The 23945-nt window shown below is 40.5% G+C and overlaps 1 protein-coding gene across 2 annotated transcripts in view; it reads left to right on the forward strand.

The window, feature by feature from the left end:
- The window catches only part of LOC119177030 (pyruvate dehydrogenase phosphatase regulatory subunit, mitochondrial), a 124441-nt gene that overhangs the window by 91822 nt on the left and 8674 nt on the right, over window positions 1-23945 (forward strand). For both annotated transcript variants that reach the window (XM_075878000.1, XM_037428383.2), the window contains 6 exons: window positions 3156-3292; window positions 4997-5145; window positions 11002-11209; window positions 15115-15204; window positions 16823-17002; window positions 19572-19766. In XM_075878000.1, coding sequence (XP_075734115.1) covers window positions 3156-3292; window positions 4997-5145; window positions 11002-11209; window positions 15115-15204; window positions 16823-17002; window positions 19572-19766 — 959 coding nt within the window. The remainder of the gene's footprint in view (window positions 1-3155; window positions 3293-4996; window positions 5146-11001; window positions 11210-15114; window positions 15205-16822; window positions 17003-19571; window positions 19767-23945) is intronic.

The following is a 23945-nucleotide window of genomic DNA, read 5'->3' on the forward strand; positions in this document are numbered from 1 at the left end:
ACGTAATGTCTTAGAGAACATATACAGTTGAATCTCATTAATTCGATTTTGAACTTCCAGTTAATCCAAACTCACGCTGAGGTTCCGTCAAAGCTATGTGTATTTCGTCAAAGCTATGTGTATTCCAGTGGGTGAAAACGCCCTGTGATTCGAACGTGCGAGCACTTGCGACAGTTAATACGAACATACCTCACTCCGAAAATGCTCTCAGCACCACGCCCGGTCCCGCGGTGGCACCTCCGACACCACAACGCTGCGCGTGAAGGTAAAGAAAAGGAAAGAAAAGGCTGCGGTGGAATGTTTGCTCTCTCTCAAATGCCGATCTGCTATGCGCCTGTGCCATGCTTCTCCCTTTTTCTTCCCTGCCACGTAAAGACCCTTCTCCTTTCAATGCCGCGCCTGAAGACAGAGAGGGAAAAAAAAAAGCTGTCGCGGAGTCTTGGCTCTCTCTCACGTGCTGGTGCCAACTTCCCCCTTTTCTGTCCCTACCACGTAGACCCTTCTCCTTTCAACGAAGCGCCTGAAGAAAGAAAAAAAAAAAAGAGCTGCCGTGGAGTGTTGGTTCTCTCTCAAATGCCGATCTGCTTCTCTCCGTGTGGAGACTCTCCTCCTTTCTCGTCATGTGCTGGCCATGCTGCAGCTGCGCAGCGGAGACGCAGTTGTTGTCATCTTTAGAGAGTGTCAGCGCTGGACATTGCCGCACGCAACTTCTTTTGCCAGGAGAGTGCTGAAGTTGGATTAGAAATGCTTTGCAAGCTGCGTGCGATATTAACTTGCTGCAAGGTAAGCGTGTGCAAATTCACATCACCGATTACTTCAATTAATGACGGATGTCCTGTGATTTGTGAATAAATGTAAGTCTTCTGAAACTTCCCCCTCGTTCGTTAGCTCAGTGCACATGCACCACTGCATGGTGAGCCCTCCATTCATTTAGCTTCAATTAATTCAAACTTTTTTAATTCAAATAAATTTTGGGCACCTTAGAGCTCGAATTAACGAGATTCGACTATATTTGTTGAATCTCGATAATTGAGGAATGTTTTCAGAAAAAACAAACGTTGACTTAATAGTAGTTGCTTGTAGTGTCCCTAGAACAAAAGTAATCATCATACCTTACGCAAGCTAATAGGCAAGCATGACCATCTGTGTTAACTCCAGAAATATTTTGCCAGACTAAATGTTTCATTTGATCTGTACTTGCGGGATGAATTGTAGCCTAAAAGATGTGTCTCAAAAGGAAGATGTAATACTGAATAGTGCTGTAGCACTCACAACTGATGTCTATTGCAGAATGAATATACACAGGAGAAACAATGGTAATGCTACCATATGGCACCTTCAAGGTTGATATTGTCATGATACAGTGATGGCAAAGCCTCACTAACATAAATGCCATGACCAGAATGAACAAAATGGGATTCTGCAATAGTTTTTGTGTGCGTGCCATGATAATGATAGAGTACACATAAATGCATTTTAATAGAGTAGTGGACACCCCCAATTGGAGTGCAGTGCTGTACCGGATTTGAGCAAGTACTCCAAAGTGGACACGTGGTCAGTGAATAATTCGGAACGCTGGACAGGCAGCCACTTGCTGGTGATGTGCACTTGTTGGAAAATAGTGCCATGGTCTGTGCTTTCACGTTCTCCCTAGCTAGCAAGCCTCATTCCCTGGTCCATCTAGACCAGCGGTTCTCAGCCATGGATGTGTTGAGGACCCCTTGTGGACTGGTGGATGTGTTGGGGGCCCCCTTGCAGCGTAGGGGAGGGAGGGGAAACAGGTGCCTTTTATTGCTACCGAAAACATCAAAAAAACGTGCCACATCACTTCATTTTGGACAGTTCGTTAATGTGTGGCACAGGCGCGCTTAAAGAAAAATACGGGTGAGGGTTTTGCAGATCATAGAAATGGCTTCCCAGACCCTCTAGGGTCCGTGGACCCCAATTTGAGAACCACTGATCTAGAGTGATGTTTTCTTGTGCCAAAAGGCTAGTGTTAGGTGACCCTTATTACTGTGATTAGGGGGATGGGGAACACAAAGGCTGTAGAACTTGTGTGTGTACATGTATTTGTATCAATACCTTCTATATTTTGTTATAATTTCTTCCAATGAGAGTTAGTTATGAGTGTTACACTTTGTCTTGACTAGTTTTTTTTAATAAGTTACAGTCAAGTTAGTTTATTGATTTACAATTTACATCCTGAACATTGCGAGTACAATTCATGCATGCATAAAGGAACGAAACTTTTAAGGTGCCCTGCAGCATTTTTTAGCTTAGTCAGAAAACATTGCCAATCGGTAGTCTAGGCTCTTGAAGACACATGAGCCAAACATTATAGCACAGCACGTGGCCTCGAATTTACAATTCTCCAAATTAGCTAGAAATCGCTCTCTGTTCTTTCAACAAATGGTGCCATGTACTCAAAATAACCAGGTTATAAGCATAAAGTCAGCAGGCATTGGCTGATTTGTTAATTTTGAGCTGAATAGTTAGCTCGTGGCCACTGTAGGACGCCACCACGTGCCTGTGCGTTTGTTTGTGATCACACTGAAAGTAAGAAGTGCATTCGAAGATAAAAGAAAGAGAAAGGGCTTAGGGTCATGACGTGTGCTGACAAAAAGACTCATCTTTTTGCCCCCTTTTCATCCTCATCTCTGCATAGTTTTCAACACGCTTGCTAGTACGAAAGAAGAGACAAAGAGCTTGAAGCGTGTGACAAATCCCAGTAATTCTGCTCATACTTCACAGCTTCTAAAAATTATTGCAGGAGTCAGTTTGTGAGGCAATGAGCTCTTTTAATGCAGCCATTTGACAATTACTTGGAAAAGTGTTGCAGGGTCCCTTTAAGCATGTTTCTGTCGGCAGGTTGTACTGCATAAAAGGCTTTTTGTTTTGATATGACTTTGTGACACAATGGGGTTTACATTATAGTTTCAGTTTTGCTTGGTACTCTGAAATATCAATTATTAGCAATAAAATAATTGTTTTAGTGTTTCAGGAGCCTTTACATCAGATGTTTCAAGCAGTTTCGAGCTGCTGTGCCCCAAATTTGTCTGGGCTTTCTTTCTTTTTCTTTAAATTAATTTTTTGCTCATATAACTGCGAACATAAGTCCTCTTTAACTCAAGTTTTACTCTTGTTCTCTGCTGTAGGAACAGACCTGCCTTCAGCTAAAGTTGATGTATATGGAAAGCCACCATGGTTTGATGCAGTAAAATCTGAGTATGAAGCCTGTCGAGAAAGGGTTGCTCTTCTGGACTATTCCTCTTTCACCAAATTGGAAGTTTGGGTATGTGTACCATATAAATAGTGATTTCAGGGCTTTTACACAAGTTTTGCAGTATTTCTGGCAGTTGAGTACTGTCCTAGCTCTTATGCTATTATCATACAGTATGCAGGATAAATAGCATATTAGGCTTGGACTTATGTAATCATATTATAACTGCCATATAAAGTTTTCTAGCTTTATAAGTCATAATTGGGACTGCCTTTGGACATGTCCTAAACTCTGTTGTATTTTGTTTAACTTGTAGAGTCCTGAAAAAATATCTCTTCTTTCACTCAGCTTTGCATTCCTAAGCATTTGGAAAATGCTGGAGGGCAAGAATTTAAATGACATTTACTTTTAAACGGTCTAGTGCTCAAACAGAGAACTACTAACATAAAAGCCTGGTCTCTCACTCTTCCTGCTTATTAGGTACGGTTTATGAATGCCACAATTATAATAAAAATCTTTGAATTCTTGTGTGCACAATAGAGCTATTATAGTTAGATCAGTTTTTAATGTGAACTTATCAAAATGCACACCATAGCGGGGTTTTTTACATGAAACAGGACAATGGTCACATGGTACCATCAACTGTTGAGGTATGCACCCATGCTGTGACTGTTCCAGGGAAAACTGAGGGTACAGAGAGAGTGCTTGAAGGGATAAAAGAGCCGAGGAGGTGAGAGGGAAAGGAGGTGAGAGGGAAAACTGAGGGTACAGAAAGAGTGCTTGAAGGGATAAAAGAGCTGAGGAAGTGAGAGGGACCCCTTTGTTCCCAGAGTGCTGACAGCAGTGGAACCTTTGTTGAAGCAGAGAAGCACTGAATTAAGTAGGACAAAACAGCCACTTTGGCTTCATGTAGCCAGTTTTCATCAGCCTAGTGATTATGTGGCCTTCAACCAGTGCACTGGGCTGTGCAAGCTATGCATGATTGGCTTTATACCATGTGACCACTATCTTAAACTATATTGATGTGTCCTGTTTATTCATTCAAATTTCAAGCTGCACTGTTTGTCATGTGTGCTTTATAATGGGCACAGGAAATTTAAGATAGAATGCATGAAATGGTAACGAGTTGGTAGTATTGATTTGCCACGCACTGGGGAAACATAATTATGGTGCCAGCCACTACCTATAAAACAGGAAGAGTGAGACACAATCTTTGCATCAGTGTCTCGTCACAGCTTACACAATTCATATCAGGACTGAAAGCCAGGTTCAATTTGATGATTTGATTTCTAAAAGCCAAAGGATTGCATAAAAAAACCACATATTTATTAGCATGTGTTGAAAACATTTTTTGCAGTTATTGGGGTTATATTAGCTTCTCCTTTCAAAGTTTTGTAGAAAGATTTTTTAATTTCGGTTGATTATCTGCTTTAAAAGTTTCATTAGGTAGTTTCAAAGCTGTAGTTCAATGTTTATCAAATTCGATTTCAATTTGATTTCTAAGAACTGCAGATGAATGTAATAGAAAGCCCCATCACATTGAAGTTTCATGGATCACTGATTGGGTGACCTTATGTGGCAGCCTTGTTTATATAATTGTGTTACTGGTCACTCCTTTGGTTGCAGTAAATTGGCTATAAAAGTTTGGTAACCTTAGGATGAATTTTCAGAAAAATAATTTAGGATACATTTCTAGATGTGCTAGTGAACTGTATCTTTCACATGTCAACTTTGACAACTTGTTTTAACCATATTGAATGCTTTTCCTTTGCACAGTCTCCTGGTAGTGAGGTGGTTGATCTGCTGCAGTACTTGTGTTCAAATGATATCGATATCCCCGTGGGAAGCATTGTTAATACTGGTATGCAAAACCATTGGGGTGGCTATGAAAATGACTGCAGCCTTGTGAGGCTCGAGAAAAACAGGTGTGTCTTTTTATTTGGATACAGCCATTTTAATTACTTTCCAAATTTATGCCTTGCCTTTCAAGGTGTTGACAGATACATAGTGAAATGCATAGGGTAAGATGGCTTGTGCCCCATAAAGCAGCATATCCTTACAGCAGAAGCCTGCCAGCATGAGCACTTTTATATTAGGAGGCTGTTGCATGTTTTATGTGCTTTCTCACCACTCCACACCATTTTTTACTTGTAGTTGTGATGGAGTTTCTACATTTGCTGTGACAGCAGTTAGAAGCTCAAGACCGTGTTCATCCAACCGTATGTCCTCCAATTAGTTTTGCTGCACTGTTGTAATCTTTTTGCTGCCATTTTTATCATTATGTTGCTGTGTTGCCATCATGCCACCTCCTCACCCTTATCGTACGGTAAAGAAAAATTTAACATTGCATGCTCCTCTAGTGGGTATCAAGGTCATGCCAGTAGATGTGTGCATTTCATGCCTTACAATTCATGCAATATTTAGCATCTGTGACACAGGGTTTGAGAGTGGTGGCATCTATTTCTATGTTTTAGAAGCAACAGCTGGTGGTTGATGCAGAATTCGTTCACAGCACGACATTTTGCTGTATTAGTCATCCGTAGAAATCCTGCCTGAGCGATTTGACTCATTCAAGATGACTATTCGCTGTTTTTCACACTAGTCAAAAAAGTTTTTGTCTTGCCGCAATCTTGATCATTGTTGTTGGTCATTATTGGTCTTCCATTGTCCAGTCGTCACTGTTGCTGTTGTGCCTCTATTGTCATTGCATTTTGACATAGTTTGATGCAGTCAGTAGTGTTTTGTTCAACTTTGCATATGTAGGGATAAATTGTGGGAGCAACTGCACTCACAGTAAATGACTTCTGAGCCAGAGCAACTGCTGCAGTCTTTTTTTTTCTTGCTGGTGCTTTTATGCTTACTTTGCATGCTATATTCTACTAACCCTCTGCCTATTGATCCGTTGTTGTGCTTTTATAATTGTGCATTTTTTGACCTAGATCTAGATTGTCACCTTGGGAAAGGTTATTCTTCCAGATTTTTTTCCTTTTTCCTAATTTCTTAAGATGCATTTGAAACCCTGCAGTGTCTTTGCTTTTATGCCACCATGGTGTCGTACTTAGGTATTAGTTCAAAAAATAATTTGAGCGCAAACACACGACACATTCATGCACACACATACCTAGGCATCAAACATACACAGTGCTCACTTCCAACTGGTTTATTCATAGCACTAAGGCTTGAATATACACATAGGGCACATGCATGCATTAACATCATAGAAGACCAACAGCATACACTATCAAGCTGTACATTTTATAATCTCACAGCCTAGAACTGATAAAACAGGGATTCACTTGGAAACAAAGATAGCGAAGGGGCAATTACACAGTGATCCTTATTTTTTTCCATGAAAAAGGCCTCTAACAATTCACATGCAGTTTTTCTTGCGCTTCTGCCCATAATCTTTGTCTCAGAGAATCCTGCCTCACAACCGTGCACAATAAAGTTCGCATATTCGTCATCTCGTTTTGTTAATTTTTGGGCATGTTCTTTTAACCAATCATTAATACATCTTTCGGCTCGTCCAATGTTCGCCTTGCCACAGGATATTGGTATTGAGCATACGATCCTCATGAAACATTTCACATAGGGCCTCTCATGCTTTTTGTCGGAGCTGCGCTTTTGGCTTTTGCAAATACTAGCCCAAAAACAAGTTCTTTTACTATACATTAGGTATTAGTTATTTTTTTACAACACCCTCACTTCGTCTTTTGATGCAACTATTTGTTCTGTTGTGCCTTATTGTAGAAAGCTTCAATTTATGATTGACAACAGGAACATACACAGTGTTTTTTTTATAAAATACAGATAAAATTTTGATGATAGTTGGGCACCTGTCATCATTGTAAACAAACTTCTTGTCAGACAAAAACTTCAGGTGATGAACTTTGAAAAAATGTACGTAGTGCAGAATCTGGTCATAAAAGTGAGAAGATACCTCAATTGCACAAGTTGACTACTTATTCTTAGGGTATGGTGCCCCGCCGCGGTGGTCTAGTTGCTAAGGTACTCAGCTGCTGACCCGCACGTCACGGCATTGAATCCCGGCTGCAGAGGCTGCATTTTCGATGGAGGCGAAAATGCTGTAGGATCGTGTGTTCAGATTTGGGTGCAGTTAAAGAACCCCAGGTGGTCAAAATTTCCAGAGCCCTCCATTACGGCCTCTCTCATAGCCATATACTGGTTTTGGGACGTTAGACCCCACACATTAATCATGAAATAATTCTTATGGTTTGGTGTTAGTGCTTTTTCTTTTATATCTGGATTCTAAATAACTAGAAAGAGCTCTTTTGCTTGTCTGCTAGCAGATCCACCACAGTAGCTGCCACAGTTTTACACAGTAGAGAGAACAAAATAGAAACTTGGGCATTGTGGTTTTTTGGGTACAGCGTGAAAGAATCAGATGCGCATGAAACATCACGTGCAATGAATCAGTCCACTTGTGCATGTGAGACCTGCTGTTTTTCCTGAGCAGATTCTGGTGCCATGTGCCTTTTTTTCAAGGTCATCACGGGAAGTTCCTGCATGACGGTGACATAGTGGTGGCATTTTCTGCACATCTGGCATGATTTTCTGCACATGCAGCATGCTCGGTTTCAATATTGCCTGGATTTGTACCATAAATTTTAGCTATTGAACGTGTACTGACACAAAATTTTGTGGGCGACATAGCCTGTGGTATTTATTCCCGTAAACATGCATATATCTGCAAAATAGGAACATCGAATATTGCTTGGAAGATAATTGATGTGATTTAGAAGTTTGTGTTTGCAATTGAGTGCTATGTGTCGCATCTTGTGGCATTGACACCCTTGAAAGTGACTCTGTAGTGACCCTCCTACTTCCTTCGCCTCACCATACTACCACCGATACGAGCTATGATGACGACGTAGTTGCCATTACTCTTTTGTCGCGCCTGCACCAGCTGACCACTTCTTGTCGGCTGCTCACGAGTCCATGGGCACGGTGCACATGTAGAATGTTTTGTGTTTGGTGACACAAGCATTCTACCCCTCGACCACTTCGGTGGAACTTGGTGACACTAATTTCCGAATTCCTGTTCGAAAAAAAACTCCTCAACTTGGCCTGTGCGGAATTGCATCAAAGTTCTGTGTACTGACGTGGTTGAGTGTTGCAGACACTAGGTGGTGATAGTCGTACCCGGCAGCTTATTGTTTTTGCAGCTCTTTCAAATCAGAACTGAGGCTGGTTGGTAATGAGGAGCCTATAATTGCCTGTTGCACGATACAACAAATGATCTGTCGTGTTATGACTAACAGGCCACCAGCAACACATTGCAAAAGAAAAAAAGTGAGGTCAATAGTTTTTGTGGCAGTACTTCTTTAATATCTAAACCTACATAAGTTAATATTTGGAAGATTAGTTATAAAATAATAATACGAGAAATAATTAACCATTTTTTTTATTGATCATTTTGTGTGGGTTTAGGAGCAGCAAAGTATTTTCTGTCTCAAGATGAAGTTCGTGCTTGAAGAGTGCAGGTACCTGACTGTCATAGCATTTTTATAAATTACCTGGATTGTCTTAAAAAAAATTATAGGCACAGTTGATTATCTATTGACCACCATGGTCATTTTTTCAACCTGTAATGAAACAGACATGGAAAATAACAGGCAAGTGTTACTTGGAAAATATAGCTTTGGAAGTGTGGGTATAATTGAAAAAAAAAAAAAGAAACAAGAGCTAACGTGCTCACTAGACATGGGAAAGCTTTCAATTGAAATGGAATGACTGAATTTTTCAAGAATTTCAAGAGACATAAAAAGAAAATTTGCCATTGTGAAATGGTGTTTTGTGTGACTATTCTGTGCTTTTGTTTGTTTTTTGGGGGGGGGGTTTCATCATTACTCTTTTTTGAAGAGCACTGGTGCAAGACACTTTCTGTTGCTATTACTTCTGATGTTCTTTGTGCAAATCTTCTTAGTGGCAGATTGATTCACTTGTCTGACTTCAAGCACAGCTTGTTTCTTATACTTTCCTTTTCCATTCAACTGCCCCGCCGCGGTGGTCTAGTGGCTAAGGTACTCGGCTACAGACCCTAGCTAACGGGTTCGAATCCCGGCTGCGGTGGCTGCATTTTCGATGGAGGCAGAAATGTTGTAGGCCCTTGTAGTCAGATTTGGGTGCACATTAAGGAACCTCAGGTTGTCGAAATTTCCGGAGCCCTTCACTCCCGCGTCTCTCGTAATCATATGATAGTTTTGGGACGTTAAACCCCACATATCAATCATCTTCCATTCAACTGTTTTTATGTAATTGTTTTGAGTTGTCTATCCATTCTTGCACCAAAATGCAGGAAGAAGGACTAATGCTGGTCACTTATAGGGACAGTGCTGTTATGGGGCCTTTTCCTTCACCATTGTGTGCATATCCGAACACTCTTGAACACAATCTATAAATAGTGTGCACTTGCCTATTGCACATTAGTGCCATGGCATACAAAAGGGAGAGTGACCTAATGTAGGCCATGGTAACAGCCTCCAAACTTGATGAACACTAAATGGGCCCCGAGTGGCCCTATTGTCTTGAACATGCGATTGTCTACTATACAGACTAGGGCATGACATGTATAAGTTGAATTAATCAAGAGACGACAAAAAACACCTAAGCAGCTGCAGTTCTACAGGCAACTTTTATTTGAACTGATTTTGGTGTGTTTCTCACTTATTTGTTAAGATATTTGTTAAGGTGTTGTGTTCACAGTTACCTTTTGCAATGTTGAGAGTGATGTATAACATTGCACGGTATGATCCATTTTTCATGAAACATGGTAAAAGCACCAAGTGTATACATTTATATTGAGCACTTTTTGGAAGAATGACATTTCTCTTTAGACTTTGCTGTTGCATTGTAACACAGGATAATTTCACCGAATTGAGGCAGTCATTTTGTCCATTCAAGGCTTCTTGAATCACCTTTTTTCGAGCAATAAGAAATGCTTTTGAATGAGTATAGAGGATCCCAGAAATATATTACTGAAAGGGGAAAATAAGGCATTGATTGAGTGGACTATGATAGCAGTGTTTGCCTTTCTCATTCATACTGAGCGTCCTCCATTTTGAGAGATAGGGGCACTGCCAGTGGCTCCTTTTTGTATGAGTGCTAGCTGACTTTACCTGAAAACTGCTGTTGTCTGCGCCACTATCTGTTAAAAAAAAAGGCATTTAAATTTTCTACCCTGCTTGTGAACTTTATACTATTGCCACGGTGGTACAGTGGTTAAGGTGCTTGGCTGCCAACCTGAAAGACGTCAGTTTGATCCTGGCCACACTAGTCATCTCTCAATAAAGTCAAAATGGGAGAAGCCTTCGTACTGTGTGTTTTCAATGCACATAAACGTATCCCAGGGGATCAAAATTTCTGGAGCTCTTCACTACGGCATACCTCATGATTATATGGTGGTTTTCTCATGTAAAATCCCAGAAATATTATACTGTACAGACAGTGGACAGCTACAAAACTTGGTTGAGATGTTACTTATATCTTGGTTGAGAGTACTTTTTTTTTTCTTTTTTGACAGTTCAGGTATTTATGATAGCTATAGTGCGAGAACAGAACGATGACACAGAGACAAAAAAGACACGAAGGACACGAGCACTTCTTGTCTCTGTGTCGTCATTCTGTTCTCGAACTATAACTATCGTCATGTCATACTAACTAGCCCAAGCTGCCACAATTCCAGGTATTGGCTTTGTGCCTTGTAATTTGTGCTTACGTGCAACATGCATCTAATTTTGTGTACATTATTATCTGGGCAGGTATATGATAGTGGCACCAACCAAGCAGCAGATGCGCTGCCAGACATGGATTCGTCGCCATGTGCCGTATGACAGCCCTATTGTCATTGCTGATGTCACATCTATGTACACTGCTATCTGCATCATGGGCCAGCGAGCACCAAACCTCATGTCAGAACTTACTGACACCTCATTAACATCCAAAGACTTTCCACTCTTCACATGGAAAGTGAGTGTTGTGTCTTGCAACTGTTCAACTCTTGCATGCATTCCTCTCGAAAAGTAAATCCTTAGTAAAAAATAAATAAAAGGAAGATGCTTCTGTAAATGTTAGTGGTCTTAAAGGCAAGTCAAATAGTTGTTGCTATTCTGTTTGTGCTTAATTCAAAGATTAACTGTCGAAAATATTCAAATATTTGTTTTTGTTCAAGTAAAAGGGATCATTCACTTATCGGAGCAGTTACTTCTTATACAGGCTTTCCACTTTACTGGATTAAAATTTTTTAACATTATTTGATGTAAACTATACATGAGCTTTATTTTTCAGCTTACTCAAAAATGGAAACTATTAAATATTATATGTGTTGTATATTTGAATTCATTCTGATAAAAAAATTATGCTGTTCAAACACTCCTTCTTTTTACCTTTTTAAAACCAGAACAGACATGATATAATTTATGCTGCTTAGGAGAAATGGTGTGTGTACACATGTTTGTGTGCATGCATGTGTACATGTTTGTGTGTGTAATTCCTCATGTGCTTCTAATGTGTTAAATTTTTATGACCTTATAACTTCTAATAGATTTTTTTAAATATTGTTGCAATTTTATTTACAAGATATTTGCACAAGGAAATAGTCTGACAGTCAGTATGGCGGTCGCGTTTCACCAGAACACCTAGTCCCCCCGTTCTTTCTTCCCTACAGCATAGTGATAACGGCAACACCACAACATTGACCCACGGTGGCGAGAGCGCTAACGCCACGCTTGTTACAAAGTGTACGAGTGGTACGACTTTAGGCAGGAGACATAGAGGTACGGCTTTAGGTAGGAGACATAGACAAGGTCTGAAGACGCAGAAGGTGTAGTAGGGCCGTGAGGCGCTATTTCATTAGTAACGTCAGTCACCTGGTGTAAGAGAGTGTAGGGGCCAGGGTCTTTAGGGAAAAGCTTTTTGGACAAGCTGACCTGCGGAGACAGAGACCACAGGAGGACGAGGTCACCCAGATTAAAGTGGACGTTTCGGTGGTGCAGTCATATGCACACTTCTGGCGCAGCTGCAAGTCGGCGAAGACGTCAGTGGGCAATCTGACGTGCCTTTTCGACCGTGGTAATAGCATGGCGAGCATACGCTGTCGACCAGTTGCCAGGGCTGGGCACGATCGTATCAAGAGGCAAGGTGGGTTCTCGTTTATAGAGAAGATAAAAGGGAGCATAACCGTGGCATGGCGCGAGGTGTTGTATGTAAAAGTGACAAAAGGTAGTGCAGTGTGCCAGTCGCGATAATCAGTCAAAACATACATGAAGAGCATATCGGTGATCGTGCGATTCAAATGCTCCGTGAGACCATTTTTCTGGGGATGGTAAGCCGTGGTCTAAGCTTGTGCCCTGTGGTACAAGAACGAAGTAGGTCATCAATGACCTTAGATAAAAAGTAGTGGCCTTGGTCTGTAAGAAGTTGGCAAGGAGCGCTGTGGTGCAAGATGACGTCGTTTATCAAGAAGTCGACGACGTCTGTAACGCAACTGCTCGGGAGAGGCCTCGAGTTGGCAAATCGGGTGGAATCATTTGTTGCGACTGCGATCCATCTGTTACCTGTGTTAGAAAGAAAGAGGGTATCGAGAAGGTCGAGGGAGGGTATCGAGAAGGTCGAGGCTGACATGAAAGAAAGGCTCAGCAGGTATGTCCATAGGTTGAAGAAGCCTGGCAGGGTGTAGAGCTGGTTTTTTTCCGGCGTTGGCACGACTGGCAAGAAGCAACATAACAATGTTTGGAACAGTAGAGGCTGGGTCAGAAAAAGCGCTGGCGAACACGGCCATACGTCCTGGTAGCATTAAGGTGACCAGTTATCAGTACATCATGTTGTTGCTGTATTATGGTCAACTGCAGATGAGCGAGTAATACAAGAAGCAACTCCTGTCCCACGGGGTGCATGTTCTGGTGGTGTAAGATGCTGTCTAAAATGATGAACATGCGAAGAGTTCGCTTCACATGTTCGCAATTAGATCGCGTAAAGACGCGTCACATCGTTCCTTGTCAGCGATGTTGCTGAAAGCAGAGAGTGACCAAATGCACATGGATGTGCTGACCGTTGCGATATCTGGAGCATAAATGGGGTACCGAGATAGGCAATCGGTGTGTTGCTGTAAACAACCGGACTTGTAGACCTCGGTGTATGTGAATTCCTGAAGATGAAGATTCCAGCGAGCCAGGTGCCCTGTTGGATCCTTGAGTGTTGAAAGAGGGCATAGGGCATGGGGACCTGTGGTTACTGTGAAATGTCGGCCATATAGATAAGGGCGGAATTTACCAACTGCCCATACAAGCGCCAGGTATTCACACTCAGTAATGGAATAACTGCGTCCGCTGGGGAAAGCATCCGGCTGGCATATGCAAGGACTCTATCATTACCAGATTGTCGTTGAGCTATCACAGTGCCAATCCCAGCCGTTATTGTCAGAGCGGGCCTTGGATGGCGCGGACGTGTCTAAATGGGCGAGAATCAGTGTTCTGGTGAGCACTGTAATGAGGTGTGAAAAAGTAGTCGCTTGATCATGACCCCACATAAATGGCACATCCGTCTTAAATGGGCCCTGCAACACTTTTTGAGCATAGTCAGAAAACGCTGCCAATAGGTAGTAGAGGCTCCCGACAACATGCGAGCCAAATATTATAGTGCAGCACGCGGCCTGGAATTCACAATAAATTATTAAAGTCAGCTAAAAATAGCTCTTCTCTCGACAAATCACGGAAAATAAGCCCAGTAAGCCCATCTATCAGCCATTGGCTGATTTGAACATGGCGCGCTCGGTTGTTACAGAAATTGCCGCGAGAGGCCCTCACCTGTCCATGCGTGCGCGCACGATTGCACTGAAAAAGCCACGTATTTGAAGGAAAAAAATTTGGAAAAAGGAAAAAAAACGAAAAAGGTCACGAGGTGCGAGTGACGTTTTTTGTTTGCCCCTCCCATTCCTCCTTGCTCAGCTTCCAGTGCTTTCGACGGGACGAGAGAAGAGAGAATGTGATAGTGGCGTGTGACAAATCTTTGTAACTCCGCTCGTACTGGACGGATTCTTAAAATTTTTGCGATGTTCAATTTGTGAGGTAATGCGTTTTTCCAGTGAATTAATTCTATGGTTACTCAAAAAAGTGCTTCAGGGCCCCTTTAAAATCAGTTATACTGCGTGCAATGTCCACAAAGTTCTTGACAAATCGTCAGAAATATGAGCACAGGCCCACAAAACTGCAAACGTCTTTGGTGCAAGTTGGTACAGAAAAACAAAGAGCAGCGTGAACTTTGTTGGGATTAGGGCGTATGCCAGATGAGTTGACGAGATGATTTAGGATAGCAACTTGCTGTGCCCGAAGTGGCATATTAAAAAATTTCCTTGTAACTCAGACACACGAAACACAAAAGGAATGGCCCAAGTCGGTCGAGATGAAACTCAAAAGGTTCAAAAGCACAAAGTGCAGTCAAGACTGTTCATAGTCTTACTTGCGTGATATTACTTGTATGACAAGTAGCGATTTCAAGCTAGATAATTAAAAGTACTCACCAATGAACTTTCCTATTATTCATTTTAGGACATGTTTTTCATTTGTATAGCTCAAGCGGAGATATAGGGAAATCATTCTTGTTATAACCGTGCTAGAACTTTTGCGCAGAATTGTATAAGTACTGGCCATGTCATTCTGGATTTAATTCATTGGAATAGTGAATTGGAGCGAAATTCATGGAAGTCTATTATAGTATACTTCTATTCATTTTGCTCCAATTCACTTTTATGGGTACTATGGTTGCAAGTGCCAATATTACAGCGTTACAGTGTATGTACAAGAGTGCATGTTATTATTATTTGTTATATATATGTGTGTGTGTTTTTGTGTGTGTGTGTGTGTGTGTGTGTTTTTCAGGAGCTTGACCTAGGTTTGGCCAGTGGCATCAAGGTTTTTCACATGACGCACACTGGAGACAGAGGATGGGTCTTGTACATACCTAATGAGGTATGAAATGTGCATTTATTGTGCACTTCAGTGCTCACCAATGTTCTTGTTACATGATTTATGTTGCTTTTACATGTTCCCTTTAATTATGTCTTCTTTATGTTCTCTAAATCTTTTTAAGAAACAGGTGCACTACCAGCCACTAAAACTGAGTTTCGGCAAATGCATGATGCAAAACTGTCTATCTTGTACAATTGATACTATGCAATCTTTAGTGATACACATGTGCTTTGTTCTGCTCTTGGGGCACCTTGTGCACTTTCACAGAAGAGCTTCATGAAAGGAGTACAAGAATATAAAAAACATGCACAGTGTTCTAATTAAAATTATAAATTTTTCGTACTCATTGGCTACTTCTTTACATAGAACCATGTGGAAAAGTGAGGCAATTTCGTTGTTGCTCAGTCGGGGCAGGCTTGGCTATTATTGTGTGTTAGACCTTCAAAAAACTGAAGCCCAAGCACAATAGCCAAATAATTTATAGGGATATACAGTAGACTCTTTATAATTCAAACTATGATAACTCTTACTTTCAGTTAATTCAAACAAAATTCAATTTTTTGGTTGACTCTATTTTTTCAATGTATTTAAAAGCCTCTTAATTCAAACTCCTTCATTCAGTTAATATATACTTTTTGCAGGTCCATACAAGAAAATATCAGTTGCTTTCCCTTTACTATTGAAAAATTTGTGTGCTTGTGTAATCCTAACAGTCTAAAAATGAAAAATAAGCACCTGAGGCCTTCAAGGAAAAAGGCTTTGCAAGTACACAAATCACAAATGTTTGAAACAAAGCACATGTATGGTAAACCGTGAAGCTTCTCAACTGGTATAGAGAGCTTTGTGCTGTAGGCACATACCTATAGCAATGAAGCAGTTGGCAATTCACGAGTTTTTTAAAAGGTCTGATCAGCAGTGAATGGCCAAATAAACTTGTGGACTTTACACCTCTGCTTTCTGTTCACTGTGTGCAGTGAGTGCTCAAAAACACTTGAAAAATTTTTAACTGTAATAAAATCAATACCTAATCATAATGTGTGGTGTCACTTCACCCAGAGTCATCTATCTGAGAACTTATGATAATTAAGACTTCTTGATAATTCAAACAAAATTCAGAGGTTGCTTCTAGTTTCAATTAACAAACGTCGACTGTATACACACATTATTAAATTAGATAATGCTTTGACCTTTTGCTGTTCTTCCTACCCTATTTATATATAATTGTGTTTTCACTGCCAAAGTGACTCTGGTACTATTCACTGCTGATGAGGCTATTGAAATATCACTGTGTACCACATTCTCTGCATCTTTGTTCACTTGCTGCATTTTTTTAGTGCATTGCTTCTTTTTCGTTCACAGTAAAGCATTATTTACCTCATAGATGCTGTTATAATTGATTGGCAGTGTTTCACTGGTTTATCATTTACTTAATTATGCATCGGTACATCTGAAACACTAAAAGTGAAGGGTTTTAATTTTTTTAAACTGTATAGTACCTAATTAATTAGCATATTAGTTTGACTTATCAACTATGTGTGATGTTAAAGAGCTTGCCAGTTGCTAAAGTTGGTTGCAACAATAAAGCTTTTTTATTTTTTTACGTTATTTTTTTTTTCAGTATGCTCTTCATGTATATGACAGAATTCTCGAAGTGGGTCAAAAGTATGGAATTCAACATGCTGGTTACTTTGCAATGAGGACGCTTCGCATTGAGAAGTTTTTTGCCTTCTGGGGAAAGGACCTGGATTGCACAACAACACCATTCGAGTGTGGACGAGCCTTCAGGGTGAAGTTTGATGTACGAATTTGGAATTTTTTTTTACTTTCATCATAATGTACCAGGGGTGTGCGAATATCAAAATTTTTGAATACGAATTGAATACGAATACATAGTTTCGAATACGAATTGAATATCGAATAATGAAGAGGTGCTATTTTTTTCCACCAGTGATCTTTTACTCAATCATATATTTATGTTGGAAACAGTAGACTTGTTATTATAGTCGGTTATGGCACACAAAAATAAAAAAAATGTCACAATTTGTACTTGCCAGAAAGCATGACTGTAATAGTTGAGCTTGTGACTGTGATTTCTCGGGCTCAATCCACATGTTGAACAGACCTTTTGCATTGTTTTTATATTACAAAAAAAAAAAAAGAAAAGCTTTTGTACCTGCCATGATGACCAGTGAGCATGAGGCCATTGGTTTGATTGTGTAACAGTTAACAGCCGTGTACTTAAGTCTAAGCGATTATTAAAGCAGCCTAGGTGATCACAATTCATCCAGGTTCCCTCACTATCAGTTGTGGCTCGAAAGACCCCGGGTTTATAGTTTTCTTTTTCATTTTCTCCCCTGTTCTCCCCGGTGAAGCGGCTAAGGTATATAGGTGTACTTGGGGCGTTTTTCAACTACAAAGCAATACTTGTTATCTCGCTTGCTTCCCTTGCCTTTCTCGTGGACTGCTCGCTCGCCTTTTTCCGATGAAAAATACTGTGTCAATTGCACTGATTGCAGCAGGATCGTGATCAAGGTGTACTGGGCGCGCAGCGTTAACGCGAGGTAAGCGTGAGAGATAGATGCTTACTGGTGTGTGATAGGAATACGTCCCAAATATGCATTTTTGTTAATGGAGCCACAACTCCCGGGGGCGGGGGCACTACTTTGCTGCATCACGACTCTCTTCGGCACACTGGCTGCCAACGGCAGTAAACTGACGTTGGCCGCGAGATCAGAGCAACGGTGTAATGGAGGGTTGATTGCAGGAGACGTTGCCACACGAGCTCGATGCACTTACGACGGATTTTCAAAGGCACTGTCGGGAACGCAGCGGGACTACGCATTAATCCGTCCGTCACCTTTCGTGCGCTGCCATTAGCAACAAAGAACTATATGTGATGATGCCATTGTAACATTACTCAAAGTACTTGGCTTTTTCTATGTTTGCCATTGCATGGAAAAGCACTTCAGCTCATTTTGCATGAGCATATCCGCTACCATGAAATCATTCCGAAACTATGAAAAGCATGTACATGCTGAAGTAGCGGCACACCTGATGGACAACTCGTCAGGCTTAGACAGTTGCACGGACGTTTGCACGGCGATCTATTTGCGAAAACTGGCGGGGCTATACATGAAACACGTTACCATGATATGTCAAGCTGAGCACGCCCCTAGCTAGTTGCGTGCAGTGCTTCGCCTTCTGAGCTCACTTCATCAGCGCCGCGCCTTGTAACATATACATGTGCATTTACCCTTGCGTAGAGATATTTTGTTTTCTTCTTGCTCGCTTGGCACGGGACTGAGCTAAGGTGTTAAGACTATGTTGTGTAGCCAACGTGGCGGCGGCGAGTTGCCTTCATTTCCATGAGCGATACACACTTGCGGTCTCCCGCAGAAGGGCGCGGCATCAGATGGCGTGTTCGGTATGCTTACATGAACCGTAACAGCGCTAAATCCCTAAGCCACATGTACTGCCGTGCAGGCAGTACATGATTTAGATTGATTGAAATGTTTACCGTTGGTAGGTCTCTACGATGACGTGCCGCCGCATTCGTCGGTAGCCGTCATCACGCTCCCGTGAATTTTCATGCAGGCATCACCGCTCTTTTGCCGAAGTCGTAGTAATCACTGCATGATCTACTGAGGCTCTTATCGCAAATGTGCAAATTTGTAAGTTCTGCATAGTGACATATGCGAAGGAATATTCATCAACGTCGAATATTCGAGGAATGTTCGAGTTATTTTGAATATTCCAAATTTTCAAATGTATGGTTATCGAATCGAATACGAATATTCGGAATTTCCGAATATTCACACACACCTACAATGTACCTATTTTATGATGCCTTAACAGTAGGTAAAACAACAACAAAAAAAAAAAACTAGAAAAATGGGGTGAAAGGGATGAGGTGGGGGAGATAAGTTACTAAAATTAAATGTAAACATGGTAGGTTACATTGGTACCATGCTGTTTATACACATGAAATACAAATAGTGTTTATATTTATTGTAACTGGCTCATACTTTATTTTCTAACCTAAACTGCATGTGTGTAGACCATTGTTTTGCACAATACTTAGCTTCATATCACCCTAGAACCATTAGCACTTTCAGTAACAATTAGTTTTACAATGTTGATTCATTTAAGTTATTTTCATGACCCTGTTAAAACTTGTGTTAGGTAAATTGTATATGAATGCACACACATTTTCTGTCATTACACAGTCATAGCTTTACAGTATATGATTGAAAATGATTGCTTTTAGCTGTTGCCCCACTTTAAAAAAAAAAAAAAACGATTGAGCATTGAAATTCTCTCATTGCTTGGGCTCTTGTGACAGTACTGCTTGATTTATTTTTTTATAGAAAGACTTTCTTGGAAAGGAAGCTCTGTTGCAGCAGAAGAAAGCGGGTGTGACTCGACGGTATGTGCAACTACTGCTCAAGGATCACGACCCTGACTATGACCCGTGGCCTTGGGGTGGAGAGCCCATCTTGTTTGAAGACCGTTGCATTGGCATGACATCCACCACCTGTTATGGATTTACACTTGGTGGACAGGTACCAGCCGTTGATCTCATTTTCAATGGAATGCTACATATGAATGCTGTTGTATGGAATGCTACATATGTGCTGTTGTATGCTACAAAGACCAAAAGTAGCATCAATGAATGTGCCCCGCTATGTGCTGTAATCTAGCTTGACTTTGTCAAGTGCTGATGCTTATCATTTTTTCTAGCAATTATTTAGATTAGAAAGGCATGTTGTTGGGCTATTCAGTTCATGGTTTCATAAAGGTTTAAGCTGCATTATGAAGGCTGGATGAAAACATGAACTTATAAACACACACAGAGCCCAGAAGTATCAAATGACTTTATTTACGGAATGCAGGTGAATTTACAGGTGGCAAAACACAAAGAGCTGGGAACAGTCGCAATTACACAGTAAAAAAAAAATCAACAGGTGTTTGTGCATCATTTATGTGGGAGTGACCTGATGTGTCCATCTAAGAATTTTATTACATCCCTTGATAATGATATCGAAGAAAATCTGACACAGTTATCTCCCCTTTTTGCCAACAAAAAAAAAATGCCTCACTGACTTCACCATCAGCTCTTGACATGGTTTTCAATAGAACTTGGTCTTTTCCAGTTGAGGCAAAGAGCTCTTGCTATTGCACCTCTTGCAATGCAGGGCGAGATCGCTGAAAATAGATTAACATAGATTAATAGGCAGCAGATGGCATCAAAACACGGTATTTTAGTTTATGATGCTTCAAACTATAATAGTAATCACTGCAAATATTTTATTAATTTATTAATGTTAGACTGTTTTATAGATTGTTTGTGGGTGAAACATTTAACTAGATACATTAGTGTGTGGTAGCTGAAGCAGGGTCTACTAAATGTTTTTCTGGGCATCTGAGTGGTATGAAATGGTAGCCCACATGAGCAAACAGCCATTTTTCTACATAATAGTTGTGCATTTCTGCATCAGTTAGTGCGTAAAATGGAAGGAATGTTGCACTTTTCATTTTATGCTTTCAAGGTGTTTAGATTTTATTTAAAATTTTAAATGTTCTTATTGTAAAGAAAAATTGGTTGTTCAGTCTTTCAGATTTCGATGTCCGTGCTATTCTATAACAAAAAAAATGTAGTGACCAAGTTTTGCAAGTTTTGGAATGGTGCATGTAAATGTGTGGTGCTACTATATTTGCAGACAATTTATTTTGGCAGTGAAGGGAAAGCTGCAGGGGCAGAGCTAAAACCTATGCCCCTCTTCGCGAAGTAGCCCGGTTCAGCTTCCATTTTAAATGGCGGCCAAGTTCGAACAATAACCTTGCATATCATTTGCTACATCTGCTTAGACAGCCATTTAAGAGGAAAATTCGTCACAAGCTCGTTCGGCAAGTTGTCAGAATAGGCAGTGAGGGCTTACATTTTGACCGTGAGGCACCATTTCTGAAACTACCATTTTATCTGTGAGGTGCACATAAACTGTTTGACGCTTTCACATGTGCCAAAACATAAAATCACACTGCATAAAGTAAAACAAATATGAATATTTCCTTAGTGTGCTGCGCCTATATCTAATAAATGACATCCCGCAGAAAATAAGTAATGTTTTTTTTAGGCTTGTGCAAATAGTGAGTTTTCGTTTCGAAGCGAATTCGCGTGGAATAGTGGTTTTGGTCGAATAATTTCGAATCGAATTCGAATAGTGTATATGGAATATAAAGAAAAATGGGCGTATTTATCATGACCTAACCAACCTGCACAATATACTTTTTTTTGAAATTCAAGTAAGGCCTGTATGCCAATGCCATTTTTTTTTTTTCATTCAAAGGAAGTCGAAAGAACTTTAAGTGGCAGCAGGATCTGAATTTCAGTATGATGTGAGTGATAACCTGTAAAATAACTAACATTTTAAAGTTTGTTATACTTAGAGCATATGTTAACTTAAAGAAACCCTGAAATGTTTCCCAAGTAGCCATGGTATGGATTCACTAAAGAAGCTCATTGCCTCATGAATTCGATAAGACAGATGCTTGGGCTAGTTGGTGATTGGGAATCGACATATTTCACAGCACAAGACTACGAATAGCTATGACATAACTACAGATGAAAAGAGCCCCGCCGCGGTGGTCTAGTGGCTAAGGTACTCGGCTGCTGACCCGCAGGTCGCGGGTTCGATTCCCGGCTGCGGCGGCTGCATTTCCAATGGAGGCGGAAATGTTGTAGGCCCGTGTACTCAGATTTGGGTGCACGTTAAAGAACCCCAGGTGGTCAAAATTTCCGGAGCCCTCCACTACGGCGTCTCTCATAATCAAATGGTGGTTTTGGGACGTTAAACCCCACAAATCAATCAATCAATCAGATGAAAAGACAAGGACGAAAAGAGTGCAGACTCTTTCTGTCCTGGTCTCTTCTGTAGTTACGTCGTAACTACTTGTAGTCTTGCGCTATGAATTATGTTGATTCTCATGAATTCACCACTGCAAAAATTGTTAGGATCTGCCCGATAAGAGCTGAGTTGCAAAGATTTATCACACCTCAAAATTGCTTTCTCTCTTCTCGTCCCAGCAGAAGCATTGGAAGATAATCAGGGATGGATGGCATGGAGAAAGAAAATACGTCACGCATGCCTCGTGACCCTTGAGCACTTCCTTTCTTTCTTTTTTTCAAATACGTGCCTTTTCAGTGAGATCATGCAAAGTACGCGTGTACAAATGGTGGCCTCTCGTGGCAGCCCTAGTAACTACTGAACAGGCTTTGCTCAAATGAGCCAATGGTTAATACGACTGTAGTTTCTTTTGACCTTGTGGTGTCATTTGTCCAGAGAAAAGAGCAATTATTAGCCGACTTTGAGAATTTATTCTGAATTGCAAGCCATGTGCTGCACTATAATATTTGGCTCGCGTGTTCTCGGTAGTCTCCGCTACCGATCGGCGGCGTTTTCTTGTCATGCTCAAAAAGTGTTGCAAGGCCTCTTTAAATTATAAATGGTGTTTCGCGGCAGAGTGAATTTTCTCTGGACAGGTGCTTTCATGGCTTAGCAATCTCATGCTGCAGTGAAACCATCTTAATAGGCACTTACATGCAGACTAATATTCACCTTCCATCTTGAACAAGTTATAGCTTGACAAAAACAGGGATGGGAAAGAAAAAACAAACTATTATTTTCCTATTAAATCCCTGTTTTCGTCGTGCTATTATTCGTTTAAGATGGAAGTGCACCAACTCGCCCCATTGTTCCTTGTGATGCGAATGCTTTGAAATTTTCAATAATTTGAATTCGGATCGAAGCGAATTTGAATACTCTTTTATTCGTTCAAATATTTGGAACAAAAGCCTAGTTTTTTTATGATCTTCACACAGAAAACATGGACAAAATTGTGACACTATATTCTTCAGAGGTGGCAGACGCCCACTTTGGCTTCATAGGCTTTCCTTCATTGCCAAGGAAAGTTGTCTCTGAGTATAGTGATCCTTGCTGTTCCTCTTATGCAGTATTTATTTATTTATTTACTTGACAATACTGCTGACTCTTAGTGGAGTTGTTACAGAGTGGGTTACAATGGTAAATAGTACAATTGAACTTAATGAGCAAAAACAGTATCATAAAATGTATGAAAAGACATAAAGAAGCAAGGAACTTGAGGTAATCAACTGGCAAGCAACGATTAAAACATTTTCATTCTGTTAATTTCAATTGTGTGTGTATCTTATGCATACCACTTTATTATCATTTGTGGAAAGAAAGAATACTTAAAAAACATGAAAGTCTGTGTCACCGCCAATGAGAACTGTACATGCTTGAATATGCTACTTATGTTGAGGCGTCCTTTAAGTATATTAAACATGAAACATAGTCATGTGATTTTATTTCTCTTTTAGGTATGCTTTAGATTAGGTTTCACCACCAAACCCCAGATCGAGACCCTATCACAGCGATTAAAAATAAATCTTACTACATTGTTTTGGGCCCTTTCTAACTTGTTAATATTTACATGAATGAAGGGGTCCAAAACAATATTAAAGTACTCAAGAATAAAACGAGTATTTTGAATACTCGAAGCTTCATGTCAGTTGAGGAACGGCAAAGGGAACGTTTTAGGTAATGCCGTTGAAAAATTGCTTTGTTAGTGATTTCTGTTATGTGATCAATCCAGTGCCGATCACTGTGATGGCTCACACAAAGGTACTTATTATGCTTGATGGGAGAAGGGATGTTATCATC

Source organism: Rhipicephalus microplus, chromosome X (genome assembly GCF_043290135.1).
Source record: "Rhipicephalus microplus isolate Deutch F79 chromosome X, USDA_Rmic, whole genome shotgun sequence".
NCBI classification, from domain to species: domain Eukaryota; kingdom Metazoa; phylum Arthropoda; class Arachnida; order Ixodida; family Ixodidae; genus Rhipicephalus; species Rhipicephalus microplus.